The sequence below is a fragment of the Taudactylus pleione genome, unplaced genomic scaffold, assembly GCF_031769625.1.
Source record: "Taudactylus pleione unplaced genomic scaffold, aTauple2 ptg000341l, whole genome shotgun sequence".
NCBI lineage: Eukaryota > Metazoa > Chordata > Amphibia > Anura > Myobatrachidae > Taudactylus > Taudactylus pleione.
In genome coordinates, this window is record NW_028284742.1 from 2,959,738 (window position 1) to 2,984,979 (window position 25,242).

A 25,242-nucleotide genomic window follows, 5' to 3' on the forward strand; every position below is an offset into this window, starting at 1 on the left:
CCTTATGGGGATATCTAGGTCTTCCCTGATGTGGGATCCCTACTCCTTTTACTGTACAGTTTCTACTTAAGTGTCTTGTTTGTTTACAGTTAAAACAGGTTCGTGTTTCGGGTGAAGACATGTGGTGTTGTGAGGTTTGCGCAGAGGGTAAAGGTGGTGGATATGGGTAAGGATAGGGAGGGTAAGAGTATTGTGGGGAATAAGAAGTTGGTGGATAGCCTGGGACCTGTGGTTGCATCGGGTTAGTGGGATAGAGTTGTGTTTGTTGTTGAGTGGGGTTAGTGAGAGCACATACTTGTTCAGAAGTGAGTGTGTGTGCAAGTGCAAGTGTGTCTGTTGGCTGTGATGTTACCGTCATTCCCTCCAGAGCTTGTATACTGACAGCCATTAGTTTCTCGCTCTGGGCTTCTCTCTTTTTGGAGATGTTCTTATCATGTTCAATAGCGGTTTCTATGACGGTATCTATTGTAAGTCCCCGCCAGCCAGGCTGTGAGGTCTGAACCCGAGTTTTTAAAGTCTCTTTCAGACCGTCCACAAGTACCGTAACTATCATCCCCCTGTGGTGAGTGCTATCTTTAATATCCTCTATCCCAGTGTACTGGGTGATAGCCTGCAGAGCCCGTTCGCAGTAATCTTCTGCAGTCTCACTCTCTTTTTGTTTAATGGTGAAAATTTTGTTCCAGTTAACTACTACTGGAAAATATATACCTAATTGAGTTACAATACGGGAAATGTTACCTTGGTTTACTTGATCTGTTAAGGGGACGTCACCATCCAATACACAATCCGTGATAAATTTTGTCACGTCGGTATTGCGTGGCAGACAGGCCCTTAACACCACACGCCAATCTTTATTAGTGGGTTCATGTGAACTACCCAGATTTCTCAAAAATCTTTGACATTTGGCTAATTCCTTTTTGGGATCGGGGAAATCATTTATGATGGAATTTAGTTCTGCTCTTGTCCAAGGACAATGCATTACTACTTCCCTCGTAGGCACTAGACTGTTTGCGTCTGCATTTCCATTCGGAACAATTATTGTTCGAATGGGATGCAGACTGGTAGCGCTGCTACCTTTGACCTGTTTACCTGGCTGGGGGTTTAATCTGCTGCTGCTACGTATGGTATTAACAACTTCCTCTACGGGTGCAGAGTGTGTTAACACTTTCCTTGCTGTTACCGATGGAGATGGCGGCACCACCAATTGTGATTGTGGTGATGCAGCATCTATCATTTGCACAGCATAGGAAATGGCAGACATTACAATAGGCTCATCATCCATATCATAAACATATTCTTTATAATTGCTTAAGAGAGGGTACAAGTTGCTTGTTACATTTTTATGTTTTTTTTTTACATTGACTGCACCTACACTCCCATCCGCATATGGCGGCGGTGGTGCATGTGAACCATCTGTACTACCTTCTGCGACGCTACCTTGCAGTGTGTGCGCACTATCAAGCGATGCATCCGCGGTGCTATTTAGCATCGCCGGCGCATTGCCTGAGACTGTGCCCGCGACGCCTGTTTGCGTCGCGGGTACATTCTTCAGCCACATTTCCCCCTCGTGCTGCCACAGTTTTAAACATTCAAAATATTTAACATTTTTCTCTCGGGAGCGCATCAAACTGATGTGATCCCGGACATGGTCTAACACATTTTTATCAAAACTACCAATTCTGGGAAACAGTCTAACATTCTTCCTCGTCATATTAAACCATAAATCACAATACCTTATTGCATAAGTACCGTACTTGGTATGCATGATACGACGGGCCGATCCAATCGGCACCTCCATTAGCAGCACATCATTGCCTAACATCTCTACTGTTTGCGTGGCTCCCATTCTGAGACAACTCCTACGCTTTTCAATAAAGATTTAAGCCGGTGAAAGACAATCAAGACACTTTCACTTACCTGTGGACGATTTAAGTCGGCAGCGCCCACACACCTGGATAAGATTTAGTAAGGCAACTTCCACACCTGGATAAGATTTGAAAAAGGCAACTTCCAGACCTGGATAAGATTTAGTAAGGCGACTTCCAAACCTATGAGAGTTTATATGTCGGCTACTCTCACGCACCTCTATACAACAAAGACAACATGTACACCTGCTACTGTGTATAGAACGGTAAAGCTGCTTACCGAGCGGCTAGACTAACCCTTGCACCTAGCCTTTAAGGATCATACGATACCCTTAACTTTGTTCAACAAGTATTCACTGTTACACACTTTTTTTCCTGCGCAGAAAAATACACGTTTAACCCAGATATTGGTAATAGAAAAAAATGTAAACCTCAATGGCTTTGTTCAAACACGTGGCAGCACAACCGGAAGTGTATACGCTGTTGTGCGACCAGTCGCATACACAATAATGCGACTACCACACAAGCGTATAATGACTTTTTAACTGCGTACGCAAAAATGCGTCTCAGCCGCGTACTCAATACTGTGGCACCCCTCTAAACATAAGGTTCTATCAACAGAGGAAAAAAAACCTTTTTTTCTCTCTTGTCCCTGGATTCTGATCAGCGCTTCCTCTACACAATAACCGGCAGTACACTCTCAGCAACACTGTGGTAATGAAAGACTAATGCGTCTCTCAAAAGGCGCCTCCACCCTTTTGCTGAGAGAGAACTGACCGAGTGTTACCGTGTATCAGATAACGTGATAAACCTACTAGCCCCCAACTGTTGAATCGTAAATAAACCTTTAGTACATTCCTGCCTATAAACCTCTAAGATTCACCTGCCTAGAACCTCTAAGACAAAACCTGCCTATACCTTCTAAAACCACAAGATGTCGCTAATTAGCGCTGTGTTTAATTACACCATTAATAAAACTCTAAGACAGTTGAATAGCGGTCCAACGCGCTAAAGATAATTATTCAGGTAAAAGTACAGATGTTACCACGCTATGATCTAACAATGAGCGCAAAATAAATTGTACAAACATTAGGTCATAAGGTACAGTCAATACATACGCGTGCGCTCTGGGACCAGATACCGGCATCAATAATGAGACCTCCGTCGAACAGCTTAACAGGAACACTGCAGACTGGCATCTTGTTTCAGAGCACTCACATATATACCCGTACTGGGATAAGCAATACAATAGAATACGTTGGCAGGTTCTCATTGGTTCCTCTTCTTGCTTCTTCCGTTACGGTACAATTCATAGGTCAGTGCAAAGACACAACCCAGCCTCCAACAACCTGATTGTGTCCACTTTCCCGCTGCATAATAAATCTAGTCTAAACTATGGCATACAACATTTCAGGAAGTTATTCTCTCTAACATTCATATTTCATAGCCGCATGTTCTGATCTTCTCACCGATGCCACCGGAACGCTGTTGAAACAGAGTAGATCAGTATGGCACCAAACACAGTCCAATTGTCATTTACTAAGCCATAGTTACAGAAAACATTCATTTCTTTATATACTGACATTGCATTTAAACCAAGTAATAATTATCCTTTTTGCATTACGGGACCATTGCTTTTAAATGTATGTATGCGGGGAGAAACAGCACTGAATTGCGTTGTGCGTCTGAGGGTCGGTGGGGCACTCAGCGAGCAGCACTAAGCTGGAAGGGCATCTATGTGTGTGTGTGGCCATGCCAGTATGATTTTGGGAAGGATCACTAAAAAGCTGACTGTGTTCTGTTTAACATTGTGTGTATTAGTTGCAGGGAATTTTGCTACCTTTCAAATATAAGTCTGTGTGTGATATTATACACGTAAGTCCATGCATGATGGGCCACATGCACACACATACATATATATATATATATATATATATAATTATATATATATATATACACATAAGCACACATGCATTTTTCTGATGTTTTTAAACTGCAATTGCAAAATGTGTTTATACAGTGAATTTAGTTCTCATACAGGGTGGAGGCTCCCAGCAGTGCAGTCGGAGCCCCACTCTTTATTCTGCTTGTTTTGGTTGTGGGGATGGACTCAATTGTGTAGCTCCATAGCTAGGCTACATTACAATTGCCACAGCTCATATATTCTTATGTAAAAATGCTCATAGCACCACGGTATATTGTGTCGTGTTATGGTATAGTTATTTTCTCCAGGATGGGCTTTGTATAGGATTCCAAATGCTAATAAGTTAGTGTTTATGTGTTAAACACTGTCTGCATGCGTTTGAAGGCTGACTATCTAATTTTTTTTACAAAATAGTGCTGTGAGATTTTATCATGTTGGGAAGTAATTTTTATGTGTGCTGAAAACTGTCAGTATGTGTTGGGGAAGATTATTAAAAAGCTGTTCATGTTACTTTTTAGCAACTTTGTGTGCTGAATAGCTAAATTTGCGACTTTTTAGCAATATGGCGCTGTGTGTTGGTATTATGTATTTTTGGCAAGATGGCGCTGTGTAAGCTTTCTTTTTCTAAAATGGAGTCTTGCTGCCATTCACAAGATGCCGTCTTTCAGGTTTTCTAGATTGCAAACAGATTCTGTCTTACCCAATTATCCGGTTTCGACACCAGTATCCATCGAGAGGGATAACAATGAGAACCCAAGGACAATTCCATCTTGCACCTCTTTTCTTTGCATTATGCACTGTTTGGGGGATTGCTGACTGTCTTTTTGCATAGACAACAAACATTTTAATAGTTTATTAAATTACTATCCTGTCTGCCACTGCAGAGCCTCTACGTTTCCTAGATGTGCCATGTTGGAAGTTGAACTGCCAGAGACGCTGAAATCTTCAACATGTGGTTGCAGAATGCCGAAAATGTGCAGAAATGTTTATTGCCACAGACAGCATCTCCTGCATGTCCCTTTCATTTAACAAAAATTCTGAACCACCAAGTTTATTTTGTGGGCAAAACATGTGACATGTTTACCCAGTTGCTGTAATACTCTCCCCTCGTCCATCATAAATTGGCTTCGGAATCAAAAACTTAATTAAATGTATAAACTAATCAATCCCTCCTTCCTTTCCTTGCCTTCAACTACATACAGTACATACTTCATCTCCCTCATGCCTCTTGATTGGTTTCTTTGTATGGGGTCATATAATTTATCAACTGCCATCCTGTCTGCCACTGCAGTGCCACTCTGTTTGCTAGATGTGCAATGTTGGAAGTTGAACTGCCACGTATTTGTGCCGCCCACTGCCGTTGCTTAGCTTAGTCAGCCAGCTAGCTCGTTGCAACCGTTTGGCCTAAACTGGATGAAAACAATATTATGAGCTGTGAGGTGGTCTACATTGGCTTCAAATGACTGGAAATTAATGTTATTGAGGTTAATAATATTGTAGGAACAAAAACCGGACCAAATTATGTGATTTTAGGTGTTTTAATCACTTTAAAAAAAAAAAAAAGAGATTCAAAGCCAAAACCAAAACACGTGAGGGTGGTTTTAGCAAAAATCTTTAATTCTGTGGTGCTTTACAGAGAGTATTTCAGTCATTCACATCAGTCCCTGACACTGTGGAGTTTACAATCTATGGGCCTGATTCAGCAGCATACGCAATAGTGGTTATGGATGCAGTCGAGCGAGTGTTTGCCATTGCGCATATGTACAAGCCACACTGCGCGTGCACAGCGATCACATTGTGATTACCGATGCATAAAGGAATGCATCGCAAAGTGAGTGACAGGCTGTCAGCATTTGGGGGTGGTGACAGGGGGTGGTCAGAAAAACGCAGGCATGCCTGTCCATATGAATATCGTTTGATGGGCGTGCATAAATTAGCCACTGCGATTGCATACACAGCATGAGTACTCACTGCATGCTACGAGACTTACAGTTTCTGCGACTGGCCAGACCTGCTGTAAATGCTGCGTGGCGGGCCGATGAGTGTCGATGGTACCGATGTTCACACAGAAAAGCGAGGTTGGACGGATATGAGAAGGCAGAAGTGGGCGTCTTTATGCCAGCTGTGCTGTGGCAGGCATTAGTATATTTTTACAGCGTTCCATAGGAAATTGTAGCTGCGTAGGCTCCTGAATGAGACCCTATATTCCCTATCATATGTACACTATGGATAATGTTTTTTTTATCCAGAAGCTAATTACCCTACTCATCTGTTTTTGGGGTGTGGGGGGAGACCGGAAGACCTGGGAAAGCCATGACCAGAAATTGATCTAATGACCTCAGTGCTGTGGGGAAATAATGCTAACCACTACGCCATCCATGCTGCCCCATTTGCCACTTCATTCTAAGAATTGTCTATTCAGATCCAATATTCAGGAGGGCTCCTAGGCAGGTAGCATGATTTCATTGTGGAGTGCAGGTCTGTTTTGCTAATATAGCTAATCTCTCTATATATAAATATCTGTCTACTAGTATGATAATACTGTATAAATATTTGTATATACTCTGTGCTGCTGGGGAACCCTGCTCTTTCCACCAGATAACTCTCAGTCTGTGGCTTCGTGATGTCTCCATTCCCCTCCTCACATCATATCACTGCCCCTGTCACATGCAGCCCTGTCCTCACTGACACATCACTCATCTCCTGATTTTCTCTGTGCTGCTGGGGAATCCTGCTCCTTCCACTATATAACTCTCAGTTAATGGCTTCCTGCTGCCTCCATTCCCCTCCTCACATCATGTCACTGCCCCTGTCACATGCAGCCCTGTCCTCACTAACACATCACTCATCTCCTGATATACTCTGTGCTGCAGGGAATCCTGCTCTCACAAATGGTTTAAGCAGCAAGCATGTTAAAGGCTAAACCAAGCTGGTTTAGCCTTTAACATGCTTGCTGCTTTAAAAAATACAGGCATACTCTCATATATTCCCGCAGCAGTGCAGGCTCACACTCTATTATATTTGGCCCTATGTTTCTTCAAAATCAGAGAAAATGTCTTACTCTCCCATCTGTTGTCACCATTTTGTCCTTCTCTCTCTTCTGTTCTCACCATTGTGTCCTCCTATCTCTTCTGTGGTCACCATTTTGTCCTCCTCTCTCTTCTGTTATCACCATTCTGACTTCCTCTCTCTTCTGTTGTCACCATTCTGTCCTCCTCTCTCTTCTGTTGTCACCATTCTGTCCTCCTCTATCTTCTGTTGTCACCATTCTGTCCTTCTCTCTCTTCTATTTTCACCATTTTGTCCTTCTCTCTCTTCTGTTGTCACCATTCTGTCCTCTTCTCTCTTCTGTTGTCACTATTTTGTCCTTCTCTCTCTTCTATTTTCACCATTTTGTCCTCCTCTCTCTTCTGTTGTCATCATTCTGTCCTCCTCTCGCTTCTGTCGTCACCATTCTGTCCTCCTCTCTCTTCTGTCGTCACCATTCTGTCCTCCTCTCTTCTGTTCTCACCATTCTGTCCTCCTCTCTCTTCTGTTGTCACCATTCTGTCCTCCTCCCTCTTCTGTTGTCACCATTTTGTCCTCCTCTCTCTTCTGTTGTCACTATTCTGTCCTCCTCTCTCTTCTGTTGTCACCATTCTGTCCTCCTCTTTTCTGTTGTCACCATTCTGTCCTCCTCTCTCTTCTGTTGTCACCATTTTGTCCTTCTCTCTCTTCTGTCGTCACCATTCTGTCCTCCTCTCTCTTATATTGTTACCATTCTGTCCTCCTCTCTCTTATCTTGTCACCATTTTTACTGCATCATACAAATAGTATTGTTCACTATGGCTTATACTATGTTTTTCACAGTCAGAGAAAATGTATCATAAATATGATTTGGGCAGCTCTAACCAAAGAACAGCATCTACCAATATGACTAAAGTAATGCAAAGCTAATACTTAATCTTAAGAGATTTTTAAGGTTTTTATTTTATTCTATTATTTATTTATTTTAATTATTTATTTGTTTCTTTTTAGCCACATTGTTATGGACTTGAAAGTGATGTATTTTTTAAACAAAAAAGCATAAATGTATATTAATGACTCACAACACAACAGATATGTATGTTATGCTATGTTAACAAAACACTCACAATATTTTTTTTAAATAAAATAGAAAACAATTTATTAAATGTCACAAATGCAATTCAACTGATTACAATAAGTCTGTTTGCAATTTTATAAATCATTAAACATACTGTAATAAATATATGCTTTTTGGTAATACAAAATAATTTTGGAAAAACATTTTTAATGTTACTATAGATTTTTCTTTTTAAATAGCTTGGTCCAAAGAATGGTGAGAGCTAACCAGGCTCAGATTATCCATGCGTAGAAGGGTTAATACAAGCCGAGGTCAGAGCCGGAATATCTGTCCGTAGAATGGTGAGAGACAGCCGTGGTCTGAGCCAGAAAATTTGTTTATAGAATGGTCAATACTAGCCAAGGTCAAGTTATGAAGCAAACATGGGCCAGAGCGGCACAGGAGCTGTTAACACTGGCACCAAAAATAGAGTCCAAAGCCTAGATAAAGGGTCATTGTCCAATCATAAGGCTGCAATAAACTGAGTGGATGATCATGTGTGTCACGTTTAAGGTGTTTAGATCTGAATCATGACCTATGCACTGGGCTGATGGGTTGTAGCAGAATAGTGGTGTAGAATCAGTGGTCTACACATGGGTGAGACCCATGTGGTAAATGCCTGGTGCCTTCGGAGAGGTCAGTGATACCTGCAAGGCTCCCAATCTGCCCCATGGAACCAATTTAGTGGAACTCAACCCCTTACATTGAATGTAGGGATAAGGGGCTGGAACCAGTGTTTAAGAACTCCCTGAGTATTCCCTTTGCAGCTCTTTCTTTGGTGGTCCCCGTGTTGTGCTATCATGTGCTGCAGTAGCAACAGAGCAGACAGATGTCGAGGTACCCTGACATCAGATGCTGCTTCTATCTATTTCTGAGAGCCATTGTGCCCGCTCTCTCATTCTCTGTTCACTACTGTGTATAACAGGTAACAGCAGAGGCAGCGACTTATAAGTGCTCCACTCTTTTACCTATACCACTACTTTGACAAAAGGCTAAACATGTTATCTGCTAAGCAATATTACACTGTTAAATGTGATAAGTGTTCTATGTTTGTTAGCAAATGTATGTATACTGATTAAGCATCACTCCAAAAGAAACACATCCTGATTATAGGCTACTCTCCTGGTAGGCCAAAACCTAGGAAATACTAAAAACATGCATTATCTGCTACAAACAATCTTTTGTGAGCTAAATGGCATGCTCATAGAATACTGAATATATGCTTGTGATTTACCCGTGACTCGATATTGAAATATGGTATGCACAAACCAGGGATATAGTGAACACATGCTTTATTTGCATACATTTGGTCCTATGTGGTTTAGAAGTACCTAATAAGAACTCTATTTAGATACAGACTCTCATTACAGGCTATGCTTTGGTATGCTTAAACCTGGGAAATACTGAATATATACTCTACCTACAACATATGGTTTAGTGTGATTCTTTTATAATTCACATGATGTACAGTAATATGGTACTGTGAGGGAGATTTAATAAAGCTTGGAGAGAGATAAAATTAGAGATAAATAGCACCAACCAATCAGGTCCTAACTGCCATTTTTCAAACACAGCCTGTAAAATGATAGTAAGGAGCTGATTGGTTGGTGCTATTTATCTACAATTTTATCTCTCTCCAAGCTTTATTAAATCTCCCCCTGTATGTTTAGATCTGGGATAGTCTGAATACATGACTCATGATTTTTCTATGATTCATAGGACTAAATATGAAATTCTCAAACTTGAGATATACTGATTACATGGTCTATTTGCAACATATGGTTCTATGTGATTTACCAGTAAATTTATTGATGACCCCATGCTGCTGATTAACTTTCTTATGTATATTCATTGAACAACCTAAACCTTATAGACTCTAAGGCAGTGTGTAACGTGGATATTTTGTTTTTGTTTGTGCTCATTTGATACCTACGTAGTAACGTGTAAATGTATTGCACAATCATTGACCCTGAGAGACAGATTACTTGCTAATTTTGCTATATATTGGTCAATTTGTGAGTAGGTGTCTTTTCTTTTAATCTGAGTGTCCTTTGAATTTCTATATATTCTTATTTCTGTCACATATATTTTCACTGTCTCTCACATATATCATATTGTCAGACCGCTATGGCATTTAGACAATCTTTCTGATTTTACCAATACAGTAGGACAAGTAGCCCATGGTTATGCTGAGATTACTGTCAATATCTTGATTAATTGATGTTACTCATTGAAGTGCAGTGAGAGATGCACCTGGAGACCTGGGAGCCTGTCTCACACCCTACTCACTGTAACTCTTAAATAAACAAAGAAGATAACAGTGCTAGGCCCCCCCACCCCCACCCCCAGTACAACTAAGGGGGCAGGACAGTAATTTAGATAATCGGTAGCCCTTCTGGATCCTGCAGACCGATTATCATAGCCGGGTGACCGGAGCCTCAACCCTGAAGGATGAGCCTAGGTCCAGCACCCAGTTCCCAACAATCTACAACAAACGCTGTAACAGAAACTCGGCACGACCCCCAACACTCTAGGAGAGGACCTACAGAGCGACAACCGCCATCGATAGATGGTATAGCAAGTAGTGAGCAACAAAGTAGATTAAAGAGATGCAATTCTGATTATAATTAATGTAATGAATTACAGAAGTACAATGAGGATAAAGTCCAGTTGAACCTGCAATGAGCAGGAGAGATGTACTCAGGGGACTTGCTAGTAGATGAAGTCACTGTAGCAGAAGACTTGGCACTGTAAGCACTAGGAATGTCTTTGTAATGACCAGAAGACTTCAGATTACCACAAGCTGGAACCACAGATTAACTCACACACTTGGATGATAGATGAACCGGGTAACAACCGGACGTCGTAGATGTGGAACCAGAATGGAGAAAAAGATGTAGCGTGCCCAATTCATGGAACCAGAGGTTTGAACCGGACTGGGACCAGAGGTAACAGTAGAGTGGCCGTAGTGGAACTGGAATCTTGAACCGGACTGTGACCAGAGAGAGCGGCAACCAGGGTGGAGCTGCAGGCTTGGACCAGAATGGAACCGGAGATAGCAGCAACTAGCCAGAGTGGGACCGTAGGCTTGATCCAGAGTGAGACCAGTAAGAGCAACAGTAAATGAGCCGGACTGCCGATGCTTGAACACGGGCTGGTAGGTCCTGGTTGGAAGCAGCATACAGCGCAGTACTGCAGAGTGAATGGAGTAGACTCAGAGGCAGCAGCTTGCAGGACTCCAGTAGCGCAGGTTCAGGCAGTGGATCAGAGGTAACACTTACTAGTGAGTGAGATTACTCTAAGGTAAAGAAGCACATTGTCAGGGATACGATGATGTGGTCATGTGAGCGCAGGAGACAGGTAGAGACTGGACACTGGTGCTCACCTGATCAGAGACAACATGGCTGTTCTCATGAACCTCAGGGTGTGGATTGATAGCACACTGGGACAGAATGGCCCACCTTGGTAAAGCACCACCAGACAGGGTAAGAGTGACCAAAACTGCCAGAGGTGAGTGACCAGGACATCTCTGGCTGATGATAACACCCTTGTTCTTCATGGGTCCCTTCCACCACCTACACATCTGGCTTGGGCTGCCTATGGTCTTCCTTTGTCTCAGCATAGCAGAGCCCAGTATACAGAGCAGCTGCTACCTGGACTGTGGCGAAGATGACATATATGTAGGGTCCCAGTGAGTCCTGCAGGAAGAATAGTAATAATGAGAGTGGGGCTATGCTCTACATTACACACATCACTTACTTACACTTGGGAATATAAATATATCTATAGAGGATAGGTCATATAGAGGTTCCATCTTTAGCAAGACACAACTGGCAGCTCTACAGGGAAATACTCAATTATAATACATGTGACAAATAGCAGTAAAATTAGTAATAGAGAAAGTTTTTATGCATAAAAATGTAATATCAAAGTTACAGATAAGGTAACCAGAAAAAGCTGCACAATGTCACAAATAAATCACGTAGGCATCAGATGGACTGTAACCCTAGCGCTGCTTGTATATAGCGTATATCTGGGCCTACAGGTACGGAACAATGTAATTTCTGCTGATTCTGCGCTTCCACCAGAAAGGAATAGAATATAGAGCTTTACATGTAGAATTGGGGAGCTAATTGGTTTTACCCATATGCACATTGGTTATTACATATTTATTATATTAAAGTTATTTTATAACTAATTTCACTTCTTTCACTTCTCTAATTTCATTCCTAATGTATTACCTTAGATGGCAGATCCACACAGCTGTAGCCACAGTAACAGGTGACTATACAGCATGGAAAAGTCGGCATGTAAAGGTCTATCTAGGAGGGCTCACTGCCAGAGACCTGAGAGTCTGACTCTACATAGAACAAACACATCTGTGGACTCACTTATACCCCTTTTTCACCAAACAAATAACCTGGGTTACTGCTGAGGAAACCTGGGTTTATGTTTGGTGTAAAAGGGTCTAAGAAAAATAATCTGGGTCATGTTATCTGTCAATCTGACCCTGGTAGCTACCACGGCCGAATCTGGGATGGACCCGGGTAATATTGCGGTGTGAATGGCATGGCGGATTGGCTGGCTTTAGATTACATCAGCTCCAAGCATCCACTGTAGTGCTGGTAGAGCCAGGTCCGGTGTGAATGGCTGGACCCAGGAATAACCGGGTCCAGCCGCCGGTGTGAAAAAGGTAAAACCTGGCTGCGACCAGGCTCAGTGTCCCGGGTTGGAGCTGGGTGATTGGTGGAAAAGGGGTATAACTTACCATGAGGCTTTGGAAGCTGATGACTATAATGAACTTCATGAACCAAGTCCAGCTGCTGGTCACCGCCATGGCCATAGGGCGTATGGCTGGGATGAATAGTTCTGCTGCTATGTACGATGATATGGGCCCTGGTCCTATTTGATAGGCAAATACCAAAAGGTACAATGCCACTAGCAGCAGGTATTTCATCCAGCTTAGACTTGGCTGTGAGAGACACAAAATCATTAAAATAAGTTATAATAACTACTCACTGTGTATCTTCATCTATTAATTATTTATTTTTTTCTACAACATTTAAATTTAATGCTTCATATTCTACTATTCCCCTCCTCAAATCATGTCACTGCCCCTGTCACATGTGGTCCTATCCTCACTGACACATCACTCATCTTCTGATATTCTCTGTGCTGCTGAGGGACCCTACTCCTTCCACTATATTTCTCTCAGTCTGTGGCTTCCTGCTGCCTCCATTCCCCTCTCACATCATGTCACTGCCCCTGTCACATACAGCCCTGGCCTCATTAACACATTATCCATTTCCTGATATACTCTGTGCTGCTTGGGACCCTGCTACTTCCACTATATAACTGTCAGCCTATGGCTTCCTGCTGCCTCCATCCCCCTCCTCTAATCATGTCACTGCCCCTGTCACATGCAGCCCTATCCTCACTAACACATCACTCATCTCTGTGCTTCCGTTTTATAACTTTCATGGGTCTTTTGCTCTCAATCTATGAAATAAGGTGATTTAGGGCCGTATTCAATTAGAAGCGAAAAGCAGAGATCTGCAAAAAAGTATCGCCGATTGCGACTTTTCACCAGTCGGAAACTTATCTCCGTATTCAATTCCAAATATTTTCGCGTATTTGGAAGTCAATGCAATGTAATAGATGAAAAATATTCGCTCTGAATTGCAGGAGAAAAGAAGTGCATTTATTTTATTTTGGGGTGCAAAAGTGGGGAAACCACTCAGAACCCTTGGGACAGCCCCCCAAAGGACAAATGCATCAAAAAATCCCTTAAAAAAAAGTGAGGAACACCCCTAAAATAAGTAGTTTGAATTTGGGGGCAAAAAAGTACAAAGTGGGGGTAGAAACATAAAAAGTAGCAAAATAGACTTTTTAGGGCTCTGCAAGTATGGGTGTGGTGTTTTTTTGATTGCAGGTGCTTGCTTCAGGTACGTTTTTGATGTTTTTTAAAATATAAATTTAAAGACTTTAAAATATGCTTACACCCATTTTCAAGTACCCCAAATTTGACAAGACTACTTATTTTCACCAAAAAAACTGCTTAATGCTATTATTCACCACTTGTGCAAAGACGCTAATTAGAAGCAATTGTACCAACTTAAATACCCCAAATAGCTTTATTAGGGGTATTCGGGCACATCGATATTGATCCCCAATTTTAGTGCATCTTTTTGGGGGTGACAGGCTGGTTTCCCCAATTCTGTCAGCACTTTTCGCCTGTTTCACATTCACCGGGATGCGTTTTTGCGTCTTTTGGAATTGAATATGGCGGAGAGCGGGGATGCGCACGATAAGTTTCCGCGTCCAAAAGACGTGATGTAGGTGAAAAGACCGGCAGGCGGAACTTTATCGGGTACGCAAAACTAATTGAATACCGCCCTTAGTGGGAATTTGAGGCCACTTTAAAAAAAATTATCTAAGAAAACACTTTAATTAAATTTGTGGTGCCTAAACAAACGAAAAAGTAGATTATGGGGTAATTTGAGGCAATTTTTTGTTTAACATCATTAAGCTAATTGAAAACTTCCAAAATGCCTAATTATTGGGAAGGAGGGAGAAATTCGTTGTACAAGGGGTCCTGCACTGTTTCCCTGACTTTGTACCTTAAAATAAAGATTTCCCCTACCATTTTACACCCTCATGGTGGTGCGCACAAAAAAAATTATTTTCCTATGGAAAATGCGAGTTTGGAATTAAATGACACCAGCAATATGCAGTGTGAGTTTGCCATGAAAACAACTCGCACAAGCAAACTCGCACCTAATTGTACTAACCCCATAGTCTCTACCATGTAACCTCCTCCTGCAGTAATGTGACTCATAGCTTCTATTGTACTATACTGTCCTTGCTCAGCAATATGTGATGTGTTCTCCTCTATGACTCACCAATGTGGCCCCTGATACCACCAGCAGGATATTACAGGAAGCCAGGGCAACTTGACCGATCATGAGCAGGGTCTTCCTTCCCGCCTTCTTCACCAGAAGAACCTAAATAAAGACAACAGATATGTTTTGCATGTTCTAAGGAAATGTCCTTCTTGATGATGAAATACTGGTCACCCCAAGGTTATCTCTGTAACGCAATCTGGTCCTGATCTGATTTGTGTCATTCTAGTTTCCCCATGAATACAGCAAAAACAGAAACATGCCAACAGCTGGAGAGAGAGAGAAGGACATGCATGTTCTACTGCTGGAAACATGGTTCCCTGTACCTGTGGTCCCATTTAGCACTCTGTACAAGCCAATGGCTGCTTTAGCACTCTGTACCAGACAATGGCCCCTTTAGCACAGAAACAGGGAAAGAGATGTACTAGTGTAGGCCAAATTCACTTAGGGTGTGTACAAGTGTTCGAGGCTAAATCAGAGGTGGACACATCTGCAGGTATCAGTGTTGTCCAGGGACAGTAACAATCTGGTAATAAAATCAGATGTTCCCACAGTACAGAGTCTATCCCATATATGACACATACAATGCAGCCAGGCACTGCCTCAGGTCATTACCCCTGGGTGTCTATATTGAGGGATCAGCAGAACTGGTGCCCCAGCACTTACACATAAGATGATAGCAATTATGTTGATGAGACCCAATGACAATGCAATCTCCTGGGCATGAGGGAGGCCAGCGCTGTGCAGCATCTTAGTGGAGTAGTAATTAATCTGAAAGAACAAGTTGACATATTATGAGTACACAGACCTCCCAACATGAAGAACGTCCGAATGTGCAAGAACTGAGACGCCTACTTCTAGCGCCCGTGCACATGGTAATACCGACTGGTGCGTCCTTAGACACCATGCTGATCAAAGGCTATAATGGACTTGGACAAATTAGGAGTTATCAACAACACTGTCCTTAATTTGGGCCTGTGACACCAAATAACAACTATCAATCGATTTCTCCAATCAAAATGGGCATTGTGACTACTTCCTGTCAGTACCGTATCTAAGGGTCTGGGCCCCCCTGCAAAAGGGGAGACTAAGGGGTGTATGTAATAGCCAGGAGACTGTAGGCATCGGCATGTCCAGTGTTTATAAAACATTGAGCAGTAGTACACAGGACTCAGCAATGCCTGCAGTCCGCAGGTTATTACATATACCCCTAAAACTCTACTCAGCTGCACTTTTGGGTCAACACATTGTGGAGGCTCCGTGATGGAGCCCAGAGCCAGGAGCTTAGGGCAAAAAAACCAAGACAAGACTGGGGTAATATCTAGAAAGCCTTTCCTAGCATCTGATGGCCATTGGTGCTCAGTGGCTAAAATCTGTGAGTGACTGAGCCGGATGGTCCCCCATCCTCTACAGTGCACCAGCAAGTGCCATTCTGACCAGCCGTTACAGCCCATATCCCATTTCTTTAACTATTTCTCATTGTCACTATAGCAATTCTCCTAGGGAGCACTTACTCCACTACAGCCAGATAACTGTGTGCAGGCAGTGATGATGAAGGCCCTGGACACTGGCTTCTTGTACTGAGTGAACAGCTGGCACAAGGTCACTTCTTGTTTCCTCATTATCTGGGTCACCTCATTCCACAGATCTTCCACCTCCTCCCAGATGTCTGATGTCCCCCGGAGTCTCTGCAGCCCTAAGAGACAAGAACAGCTTCTGGTCACTGTGTCACAATGTTCCGGTACATGGGTTATCACACTAATAGCTGTATTACTCCTACTATCATGATGCACCACTACATAGCAAAGTTCCACACACGTATGTGTCATTGTACCATTGTTATTATACACATTACATACAATAGCTCTCTATCCCACTGCATAGTTATCTCACATGCTGCATAGCTGGAGGCTGCACAGACTTGTGGTTACTACAGTATATATAGATGCAGACCGTCCCACATAGCGGGGTGCAGGTATGTATTATGGAGGAGACCATAGGAACAGTGGCGTAACTAGGGTATTTGGAGCCCAGGGCATATTTGAAAAGGGAGCCCCCCACCGATGTGCGCGCCTTTGGCGCGTGCGGCAAAAAAGGGCGTGGTCACTTAAAAATGGGGCATGTCAACATGACATACCCCTTTATTTTCACACTGAACATTCCTATCCATATGCACCTTAACCCCAGTAGTACCCCTTATATAGTACCACCAGTATGCAGTTGTGGACCCTCTTATGCAGGCCCATAGTAGTGCTCCTTATACAGTATCCCCAGTAGTGGTCCCCCTTATACAGCCCCCAATTAGTTCCCCTTACTCAGTACCCCCAGTAGTGGTCACCCCAAATGCAGTGCCCCATGTAGTGTTCCCCCTTATGCAGTGCCCCCAGTAGCAGTCCCCACAATGCAGTGCACCCAGTAGCGGTATCCCCTTACACAGTGCCCTTTATATAGTGCCCCCAGTAGTAGTCCCCCCCCTATGCAGTGCCCTTTATATAGTGCCCCCAGCAGTAGTCCCCCCATGCACTTTTCCCAGTAGTGGTCCCCCTTATGCAGGCACCCAGTAGTGATCCCCCCTATCCAGTGCACCCTGTAGTGGCCCTTCCTATTATTGCCCCCAGTAGTGGTCCCCCCAATGCAGTGCCTCTAGTAGTAGGCCCCTTTTATAATGCCCCCAGTGGAAGTTCCCCCCCCCCCAAGTAGTAGTCCTCAGTAGATGTTCCCCCTCCTGATTAAGTGCCCCCAGTAGTAGCCCCCCCAGTAGAGGTCCTCCCAATAATGGTGCCCCCAGTAGTAGCCACCCCTCCCCCGTTGTGCCCCCACCCCCAGTAGAGGTCCCCCCAGTAGTAGCCACCCCCCTCCCCCGTTGTGCCCCCAGTAGTGCAGACAGGTTTAAAAAAAATATATATAAAAATATACTTACCTGAATCCACGCTGCTGCTGCTCCGGTCCGCGACACCGCTCCCGCCGCCGCCGCCCACCAGTCCTCCCGGGCTGGCGCGCTCAGCATTATGGTACAGACATCATGATGTCATGAAGTCTGTCCCATTACCCACTGCAGGAGCCGGACGGAAGCCTGGCTCTTGCAGTGGGTGCTGCAGCAGTCAATGAGAGTCTATCTGACTCTCATTGGCTGCTGTTTAACACACGCATCGCCGCCAGTGCTGGCGGTGATGTGTGTGTTATGCACAGCCTCAGCCCGCCTCCTAGCGCTATTGGGCAAGCACTCAGGGGGAGGGAATGGGCTCAGCTGTGCAGCACAGGACCGGCGCTGGAAGCCTAGCGCCGGTCCTGTGTAAATGTGTAGCGCTGACCGCACTCATTGCGGTCGGCGCTACACTGGCTAACTAGGATGGGTGGGCCGGTACCGTGGCCGGCGGCGCCCCCCCGCATCGCCAGTCCCACGGTGCCCAGGGCACGCACCCCGCATGCCCTGCCCTAGTTACGCCACTGCATAGGAATCCTACTGAATGACTGACTTTCACCCTTTATCACTATCACATCACACCACACAGCTATATGTCCCCGTATCACCCTACATGGACATATTTACTGATTAGTAACTTCTGTATTACCCATTACTGCTTCTTCTTCTCTCCTGCAGTTGATGAATAGATAACGGGGACTCTCAGGACAAAAGGGCAGGGTCACAATCTGCACAAGGCCAGGAACTGCTGACATGCTGAGCATTAAAGGCCACCACTTATCTGTGCCCAAAACGCTTTCCAGACTTGTCACCTGCAGGAGAAAGGAGAGTTCTCAGCCAATCAGACAACAAGGCACATAACACAAGACATGTGATGATCAGGAGATAATTACACATTGCATACAAAGATCAGTACAGAATGACAAACGTCCACCGGGGTCACAGTATGTACATGATGTCAGTACTTCCATTATATCACACCAGTCATATACACAGACTACTCACTGTGACAAAGTATTTTCCTCAGTTATTATAGAAGGTGCATTACCTGCCCAATGCAGATGCCAATGGTGAAGGCCAATGGATGGATGGTGGAGAAGGCTGCTCGGAGGTTAGTGGGTGACAACTCCTGAATGTATAGAGGTGTCAGGGTCATTGTTAGGCCACAGAAGAGGCCTATTAAGAAGCGACCCAGAATGAGCATCTCAATGGAGTTTGCTGCTTTGCAGGATCCCATCAGCAGCGCAGATGTCAGCGAGAACGCGTTGGTGACCACGATGGAAGTCCGTCTAAATTCAGCCATAAAAGAAAGAATATAAGGAGAAATGAGAAGAGGCCGCTGCACCAGAAACAGGCCACAGGATAAGTTTTATATTTACATATATATTGCACAATTTACATATGTACTATATATAGAGCACTCATTGTGCACCAGACAGCATTGTATAAGGTTACACAGATGGCACTGAGTAACATCACACAGACAGCACTGAGTAACATCACATAGACAGCACTGAGTAACGTCACACAGACAGCACTGAGTAAGGTCACACAGACAGCACTGAGTAACATCACACAGATAGCACTGAATAACGTCACACAGACAGCACTGAGTAATATCACACAGACAGCACTGAGTAACATCACACATACAGCACTGAATAACATCACATAGACAGCACTGAGTAACGTCACACAGACAGCACTGAGTAAGGTCACACAGACAGCACTGAGTAACATCACACAGATAGCACTGAATAACGTCACAAGACAGCACTGAGTAATATCACACAGACAGCACTGAGTAACAGCACACAGACAGCACTGAATAATGTCACACAGACAGCATTGTATAAGGTCACATAGACAGCACTGAGTAACATCACACAGACAGCACTGAGTAACATCACACAGACAGCACTGAATAATGTCACACAGACAGCATTGTATAAGGTCACACAGACAGCACTGAGTAACATCACACAGACAGCACTGAGTAACATCACACAGACAGCACTGAGTAACATCACACAGACAGCACTGAGTAACGTCACACAGACAGCACTGAGTAATATCACACAGACAGCACTGAGTAACATCACACAGACAGCACTGAATAATGTCACACAAACAGCATTGTATAAGGTCACACAGACAGCACTGAGTAACATCACACAGACAGCACTGAGTAACATCACACAGACAGCACTGAATAATGTCACACAGACAGCATTGTATAAGGTCACACAGACAGCACCGAGTAACATCACACAGACAGCACTGAATAACATCACACAGACAGCACTGAGTAATATCACACAGACAGCACTGAGTAATATCCTATTAACATAAAATATTAATGACTTAAAAAAGAGTAGAACTTACCTCCCATATTTATTTGCCATCCGAGAAGCAAAGTGAGCTGATATAAAGGCCCCAAAGTATAAAATGCTGACCGTCACGGACCACAGTATAGTCAGGGTTTGCGGTGAAATATGCTTCCCATAATGCGTCCAGCATGAGCCAATAAAGAATTGCTCAAATAACTGGGGAGAAAGATTCTATTATTCTGAGGAACTAAACAGCAATACATGCACATATTCCATTTATTACAGCTTGGAATCAATTCTATATGGATCTCAACTACCTAGTAACAGATACCACCCAATGTGCCCTGCAGACAGTGGGAACACATCTGTCTATGGCAAAGGTTCTCCTGTGTGAGATTAGTGACTACAGGCCCAGGAAGGATTCAATAGTAACAGTTACAATGAAAAGTTATTTATATTAATTGTTCCAATTGGGGTTTTTCCTCTTTTTTTTAACAGAAGAATCAATTTTGGATTATGTAAATTCATGCCGGCTTTTACCCAGGATTTACTGTGTAACTGCAGTAACATCATGTTCCCAGGAGCTGGCATCCCCTACTCATCTTAGTAATTAGTGTTTCAGGTTATCAACAAGTTTTGTTATGTACTAACCATTTAGGTTTGATACCCAGGGTCGTAGATGGGTATAATACACCCTGTGCAGCGAAACCATTAATAGTTTTTCCCACCGATGGTCATCCCTGCTTTATTACTAGCGGGCAATGGGCCAATTAGAGGTGGGGCTGAGAATTTCTGAGTTGTGTGAGGGGGCAAAGCTACAGTAGGTTCTGGGTCTCAGCGCAAAGCAGTAAGAAAAATACCCATTGAGGGTTCTGAGCTATCAATGGTGAAGAACCATTGGTTCTCCATCATCGATGGCAAAACCATCCACCATCGGTGGTTAACTGTCGTAGATGGTTAAGCCTCAATGATTGATGGCCATCTCTATCCTAAGGACGTATGCAACAGTTCTGCCGCAGTTTTACAGGCTGCAGGGTGCTATTCCATGCCACATGCAGGTGCCATGGGTCAGCGATATTGCTGCCCGAGGCTGGAGGCAGTGCTCGCACACCCCTAATTATGGCCTTGCTGATACCTACCCACAATCTTAACCCACATATAATAATAATTTGTACACATAAACCCCATATGATTTTCTACATATTATTTCTTCCATATCCTGATTCCAATTACATTTATCATAATTCCTGCTGAAAATGATTAACACAAGAAAAACTGAAAGAACCAGTGATTGTGCTGTTTTCTCACAGAATGTGGGGAGTTGAGGTTTCCTGAGTGGTATCCAACCTGCAACGATCCCAATACTGCACAAACCACGGAGCTGACCAGCATCCACGTGACTCTATGCTGAGGAGGAAAAGGACAATCGTCACAGCAGCCATGACAGGAGATATAACACAGGGAGAAAATCTGGTGCAACTATTCCACATTCATTTGCATTTTGCAGCAATAATGCAATAAAATAAAATGTATATCCTGATGCCGCCATTATGGAAAGCTACACTGGGAAATTTCATGAAATAATATAAAGTTGGATTATGAAGATGAGATGAACTAGGTGCAACCATTAATCTGACTCTATATATATTGTGACTCATACAGAGAAAGCACCTAAGGAAGGAAACCTCAAATACAACTATTACACTGCATGGCGCCTCCCTCCCTACACAGGCCCCGGGAGAGAGGGGGACTGGGTACTAATTACCAGTGTGCTGTCTCTTTTCTTTCCTGATGGGGAGTGTGACCACACCTCCTGGATTTGGCCACTCCCCCTTCTGTACCCAGGCCCCGTGGCTGTCTCAGTGGCCCTGCCCCTACATTCATATATATGGGCACTGGCTAGTTTTACTGTTACACATCCTATTGGGTCTCCATAAGTCCTACTTCTATCTGCTTGCTGAGAGTGAGAGGTGACTAACACATTGCAGAACACAGGTACCTGTAAGCCTGGAGATTTCTCCTCCATATCTCCGGGTAATTAGTGTATCCTCCGCTCTTCTCCCTGTTACACAATGGAAGTTTGTAGTTACATAAAGTCATTAGTTGTTACACTTAGAGCAAAGCTGCTTTACTGACATTTCCTACAGTGATCAGATGTCTGGCTAGCATGAGAGAAATCAGCTATGAGCGACATCACAGTAGGAGACACAATGAATAGGAAATCTACCAGTATAAAAAGAAGAATGTAAGGTGGACTGTACCGTCCTTAGTGATATTGGAATTATAGATACAAGTTCTTATCAGGATAACAACGTGGGTGACATTGATCAATAAATATTATGTGTCAGTCAGATTTTTCTTTTCTAATATAGAAGGATCCCAGCTGTATATGTCCCTTGTAATATGCATACATGCCATTACCAATAGATACATCTTATATAGATAGATGGATAGGATGCTGGATCAGGCAAATGCAGAATACAAATGTCAGCCAGGGAGAGATGGGAAATTAGGTTACTGACCGACCGGCTCCATTTAGTAACAAGTTTATCTTCTACAAAAGGCTGAAAAAGCTCCAGCAGTCCTCATTACATATTGTAATAAATAAAATGATCTTCATCACAAGAGACAATGGGACTGATTGTGATTTGGGAGCAAAGCAAAAAAAAATAAAAACCAAGTAACTTGGTATCTGGAACAAACCATTTTGCGATACAAGTGGAGCAAATACACTTATTATTATTGCATGCAGGATGAATACAGTACTGGCTGCTTTTTGCATGTAGCCCACAAATGCTGGACAGCTTTATTTTTTCCCTACAATGTAGATTTGAGCTTGGTGGCCGGTCCAAGAGATTTGCCCCTCTTGCGGGAGGCTGGGAGCACCACATGATTTTCGGAGCCTCCCGGCCATTCCAGTAAGAGTATTCAAGTATGGTATAATAATGTAACAACACATAGACAGCAATCTACTATAATAAGTTTATACATTATAAATTCCAATCACAAAACTTCAGTTTCCTAACTATGTGATAAACAGCCAATCTGCTGAGAGTTACTGGCTGAAGCCAATGGCATCACTATGTAAATAAGGATCATATGGATTGCAGCGTTCTCTATAGTGTAAGTATGGCCACTGCCACTGCTGACTCTGGGGACCAGATAGGAAATAATATTACACTCATTTATTGCTTTCACACACTCGTACAGATAAATCTGCATATAATATATTGTAAGGAGAACCAGTCTGCTACACAGAATGGAGGTGACTAATATTCATGCGTTACTGGTATAAAGGTCTCAGGGAGCATTTGCCGATGAACAGCTGCACCTAAGCGCCTTCACGTGCAATTCTGTCTCTAAGGAGCATGGCGCACTGCAATCGCCATCATGACAACGTCACTGAATATAACATGCTTTAGGCCTTGTATACTGCTCTTCAATATTCACTTACTAATCCTAGTGAATAATACATGGTAAGGATCACATACAACATGCAGAGAAATGGGATTATATTGTGCTGTTAGTCATTACTGAGAATGAGAACTAGGAGAATTTCCAGGGACAAAACGTTCTATGACAATCCCTTAAATGTTGGGACTATCCCTGGAAATTAGGGACAGTTAGAAACAATATAGACACCAAGTGCATTGCTCGGTCACAATCTGATGGATACTGGCATTGCCCATATTCCATGCAACAAGTTCACCTAATGACACCACTGATGATCTTTAAATAACCAAATTCTTCCAAGTTTACCACATACAGATTTATATAAGAGCTGGTGATAGATGAAATACTGACGGATTGGTTATAGCAGGAAATATAACATGACAATTTCTCAGGCTATAACCAAGACCCGTCCTCCCCTCCCCCCCTCAGCTACCACTCACCTTACTGAGCGCAGCAGCGATGCTGGATGTTGAGCTGATGCTGCCTGGATCAGTTTCTCGCACCGGAGGATATAAAATGTCGCCTTTACCTTCTATATAATAACAGAGGGCAAAGCTAAATGCCAATAATAATGAATCTGGTGAGAGACAAATGAATGCCTCTAAACAGTCTGAGCAACTAGATCACCAGTGACTCTGGGTAATGTCAGACAATGTCTATGTTACAGCCAGAGCCACTGTGATGTCATGCACATGACATCACAGATCCTCATCTAAGCAGGGCTCCTGTCTCCTGTATAGAGGAGGGAAATATACAGAGCTTATAGGATCGGCTTGGTTTGGGTTTACTTTATATCTCTATACGATTTATATAATACATGTAGGAATAATTATACTCTGCAGAGAACCTCATCTCCTATATCCGTGCTTATTGCTGGGGGGACGCCCATCACAGCGATTGTTACATTTAAATTATGTTTCATAGATTTCCAGCTAGAAAATAGGGACAAATGAGGCCACATATCCGTTATTATGTAGCAATAATATTTTAATCAAGTAAGTTTATTGATTTTTCACATATACAAAAAAAACACAAAAAGAAAGTAAAATAAAACTACATAAACAAGAAACCACAAAAGAAACAATAGCATATAAGGGAGCACATGTGCATATAAACATCACAGAATGGCATATGAGCAGTACATACATAAAACAGACACTGATATCAGGCAGAAAGAAATGACAGCATCAAACAATATCACTAAAAGTATATATAATATAATGTAGCGATAATATTTAATTTATTTATTAAGGTGATACATTAATGAATAATTACATTAATAAGCCAATATGATCTATTACTTATATTAAGTTGCTAATATGAAATGATTGCTATTAGAGCCAGTAAGAATGTAGTTATGACGGGGGAGACAATTAATACTTTATGGGCCTGGTTCTGAGTCACACGTAATTTGGTCGCCATTATAAGCGCGTCCAATGATCTGACATCTATGAGAACATGTGGCTGTATGCTGAGTCAGTGCTGCGGTATTTATCATGGTGACCTATCACACTGTCCATCCAGCATGGAATACCCCTCACCTAGCAGTCCTTGGCCCTCATTCAGAGCCGTACGCTCTGAGCAGAGCGCACGCTCTGAATGAGGGCCGTCCTCCATAATTATGGAGCGTCCTCCTGGACGCTCGTATAGCTGTGGGTCACCACCCACAGCCTGTACGAGCGTGCAGGTTGATGGCCGCGATGGTCTTGACCATCACGACCA

At 43.1% G+C, this 25,242-nt stretch overlaps 1 protein-coding gene across 1 annotated transcript; it reads right to left on the reverse strand.

Moving 5' to 3' along the window:
* Positions 1-11,709: 11,709 nt before the first annotated feature.
* Positions 11,710-24,942, reverse strand: LOC148508850 (solute carrier family 2, facilitated glucose transporter member 1-like). Its single transcript, XM_088443945.1, has 9 exons — positions 24,901-24,942; positions 23,961-24,052; positions 18,786-19,026; positions 18,387-18,549; positions 16,329-16,510; positions 15,481-15,585; positions 14,815-14,916; positions 12,681-12,884; positions 11,710-11,751 (listed from the first exon to the last, which is right to left on the reverse strand). Exons 1-9 carry the CDS (start codon positions 24,940-24,942, stop codon positions 11,710-11,712), a joined length of 1,173 nt encoding a protein of 390 aa, XP_088300071.1.
* Positions 24,943-25,242: the final 300 nt, after the last annotated feature.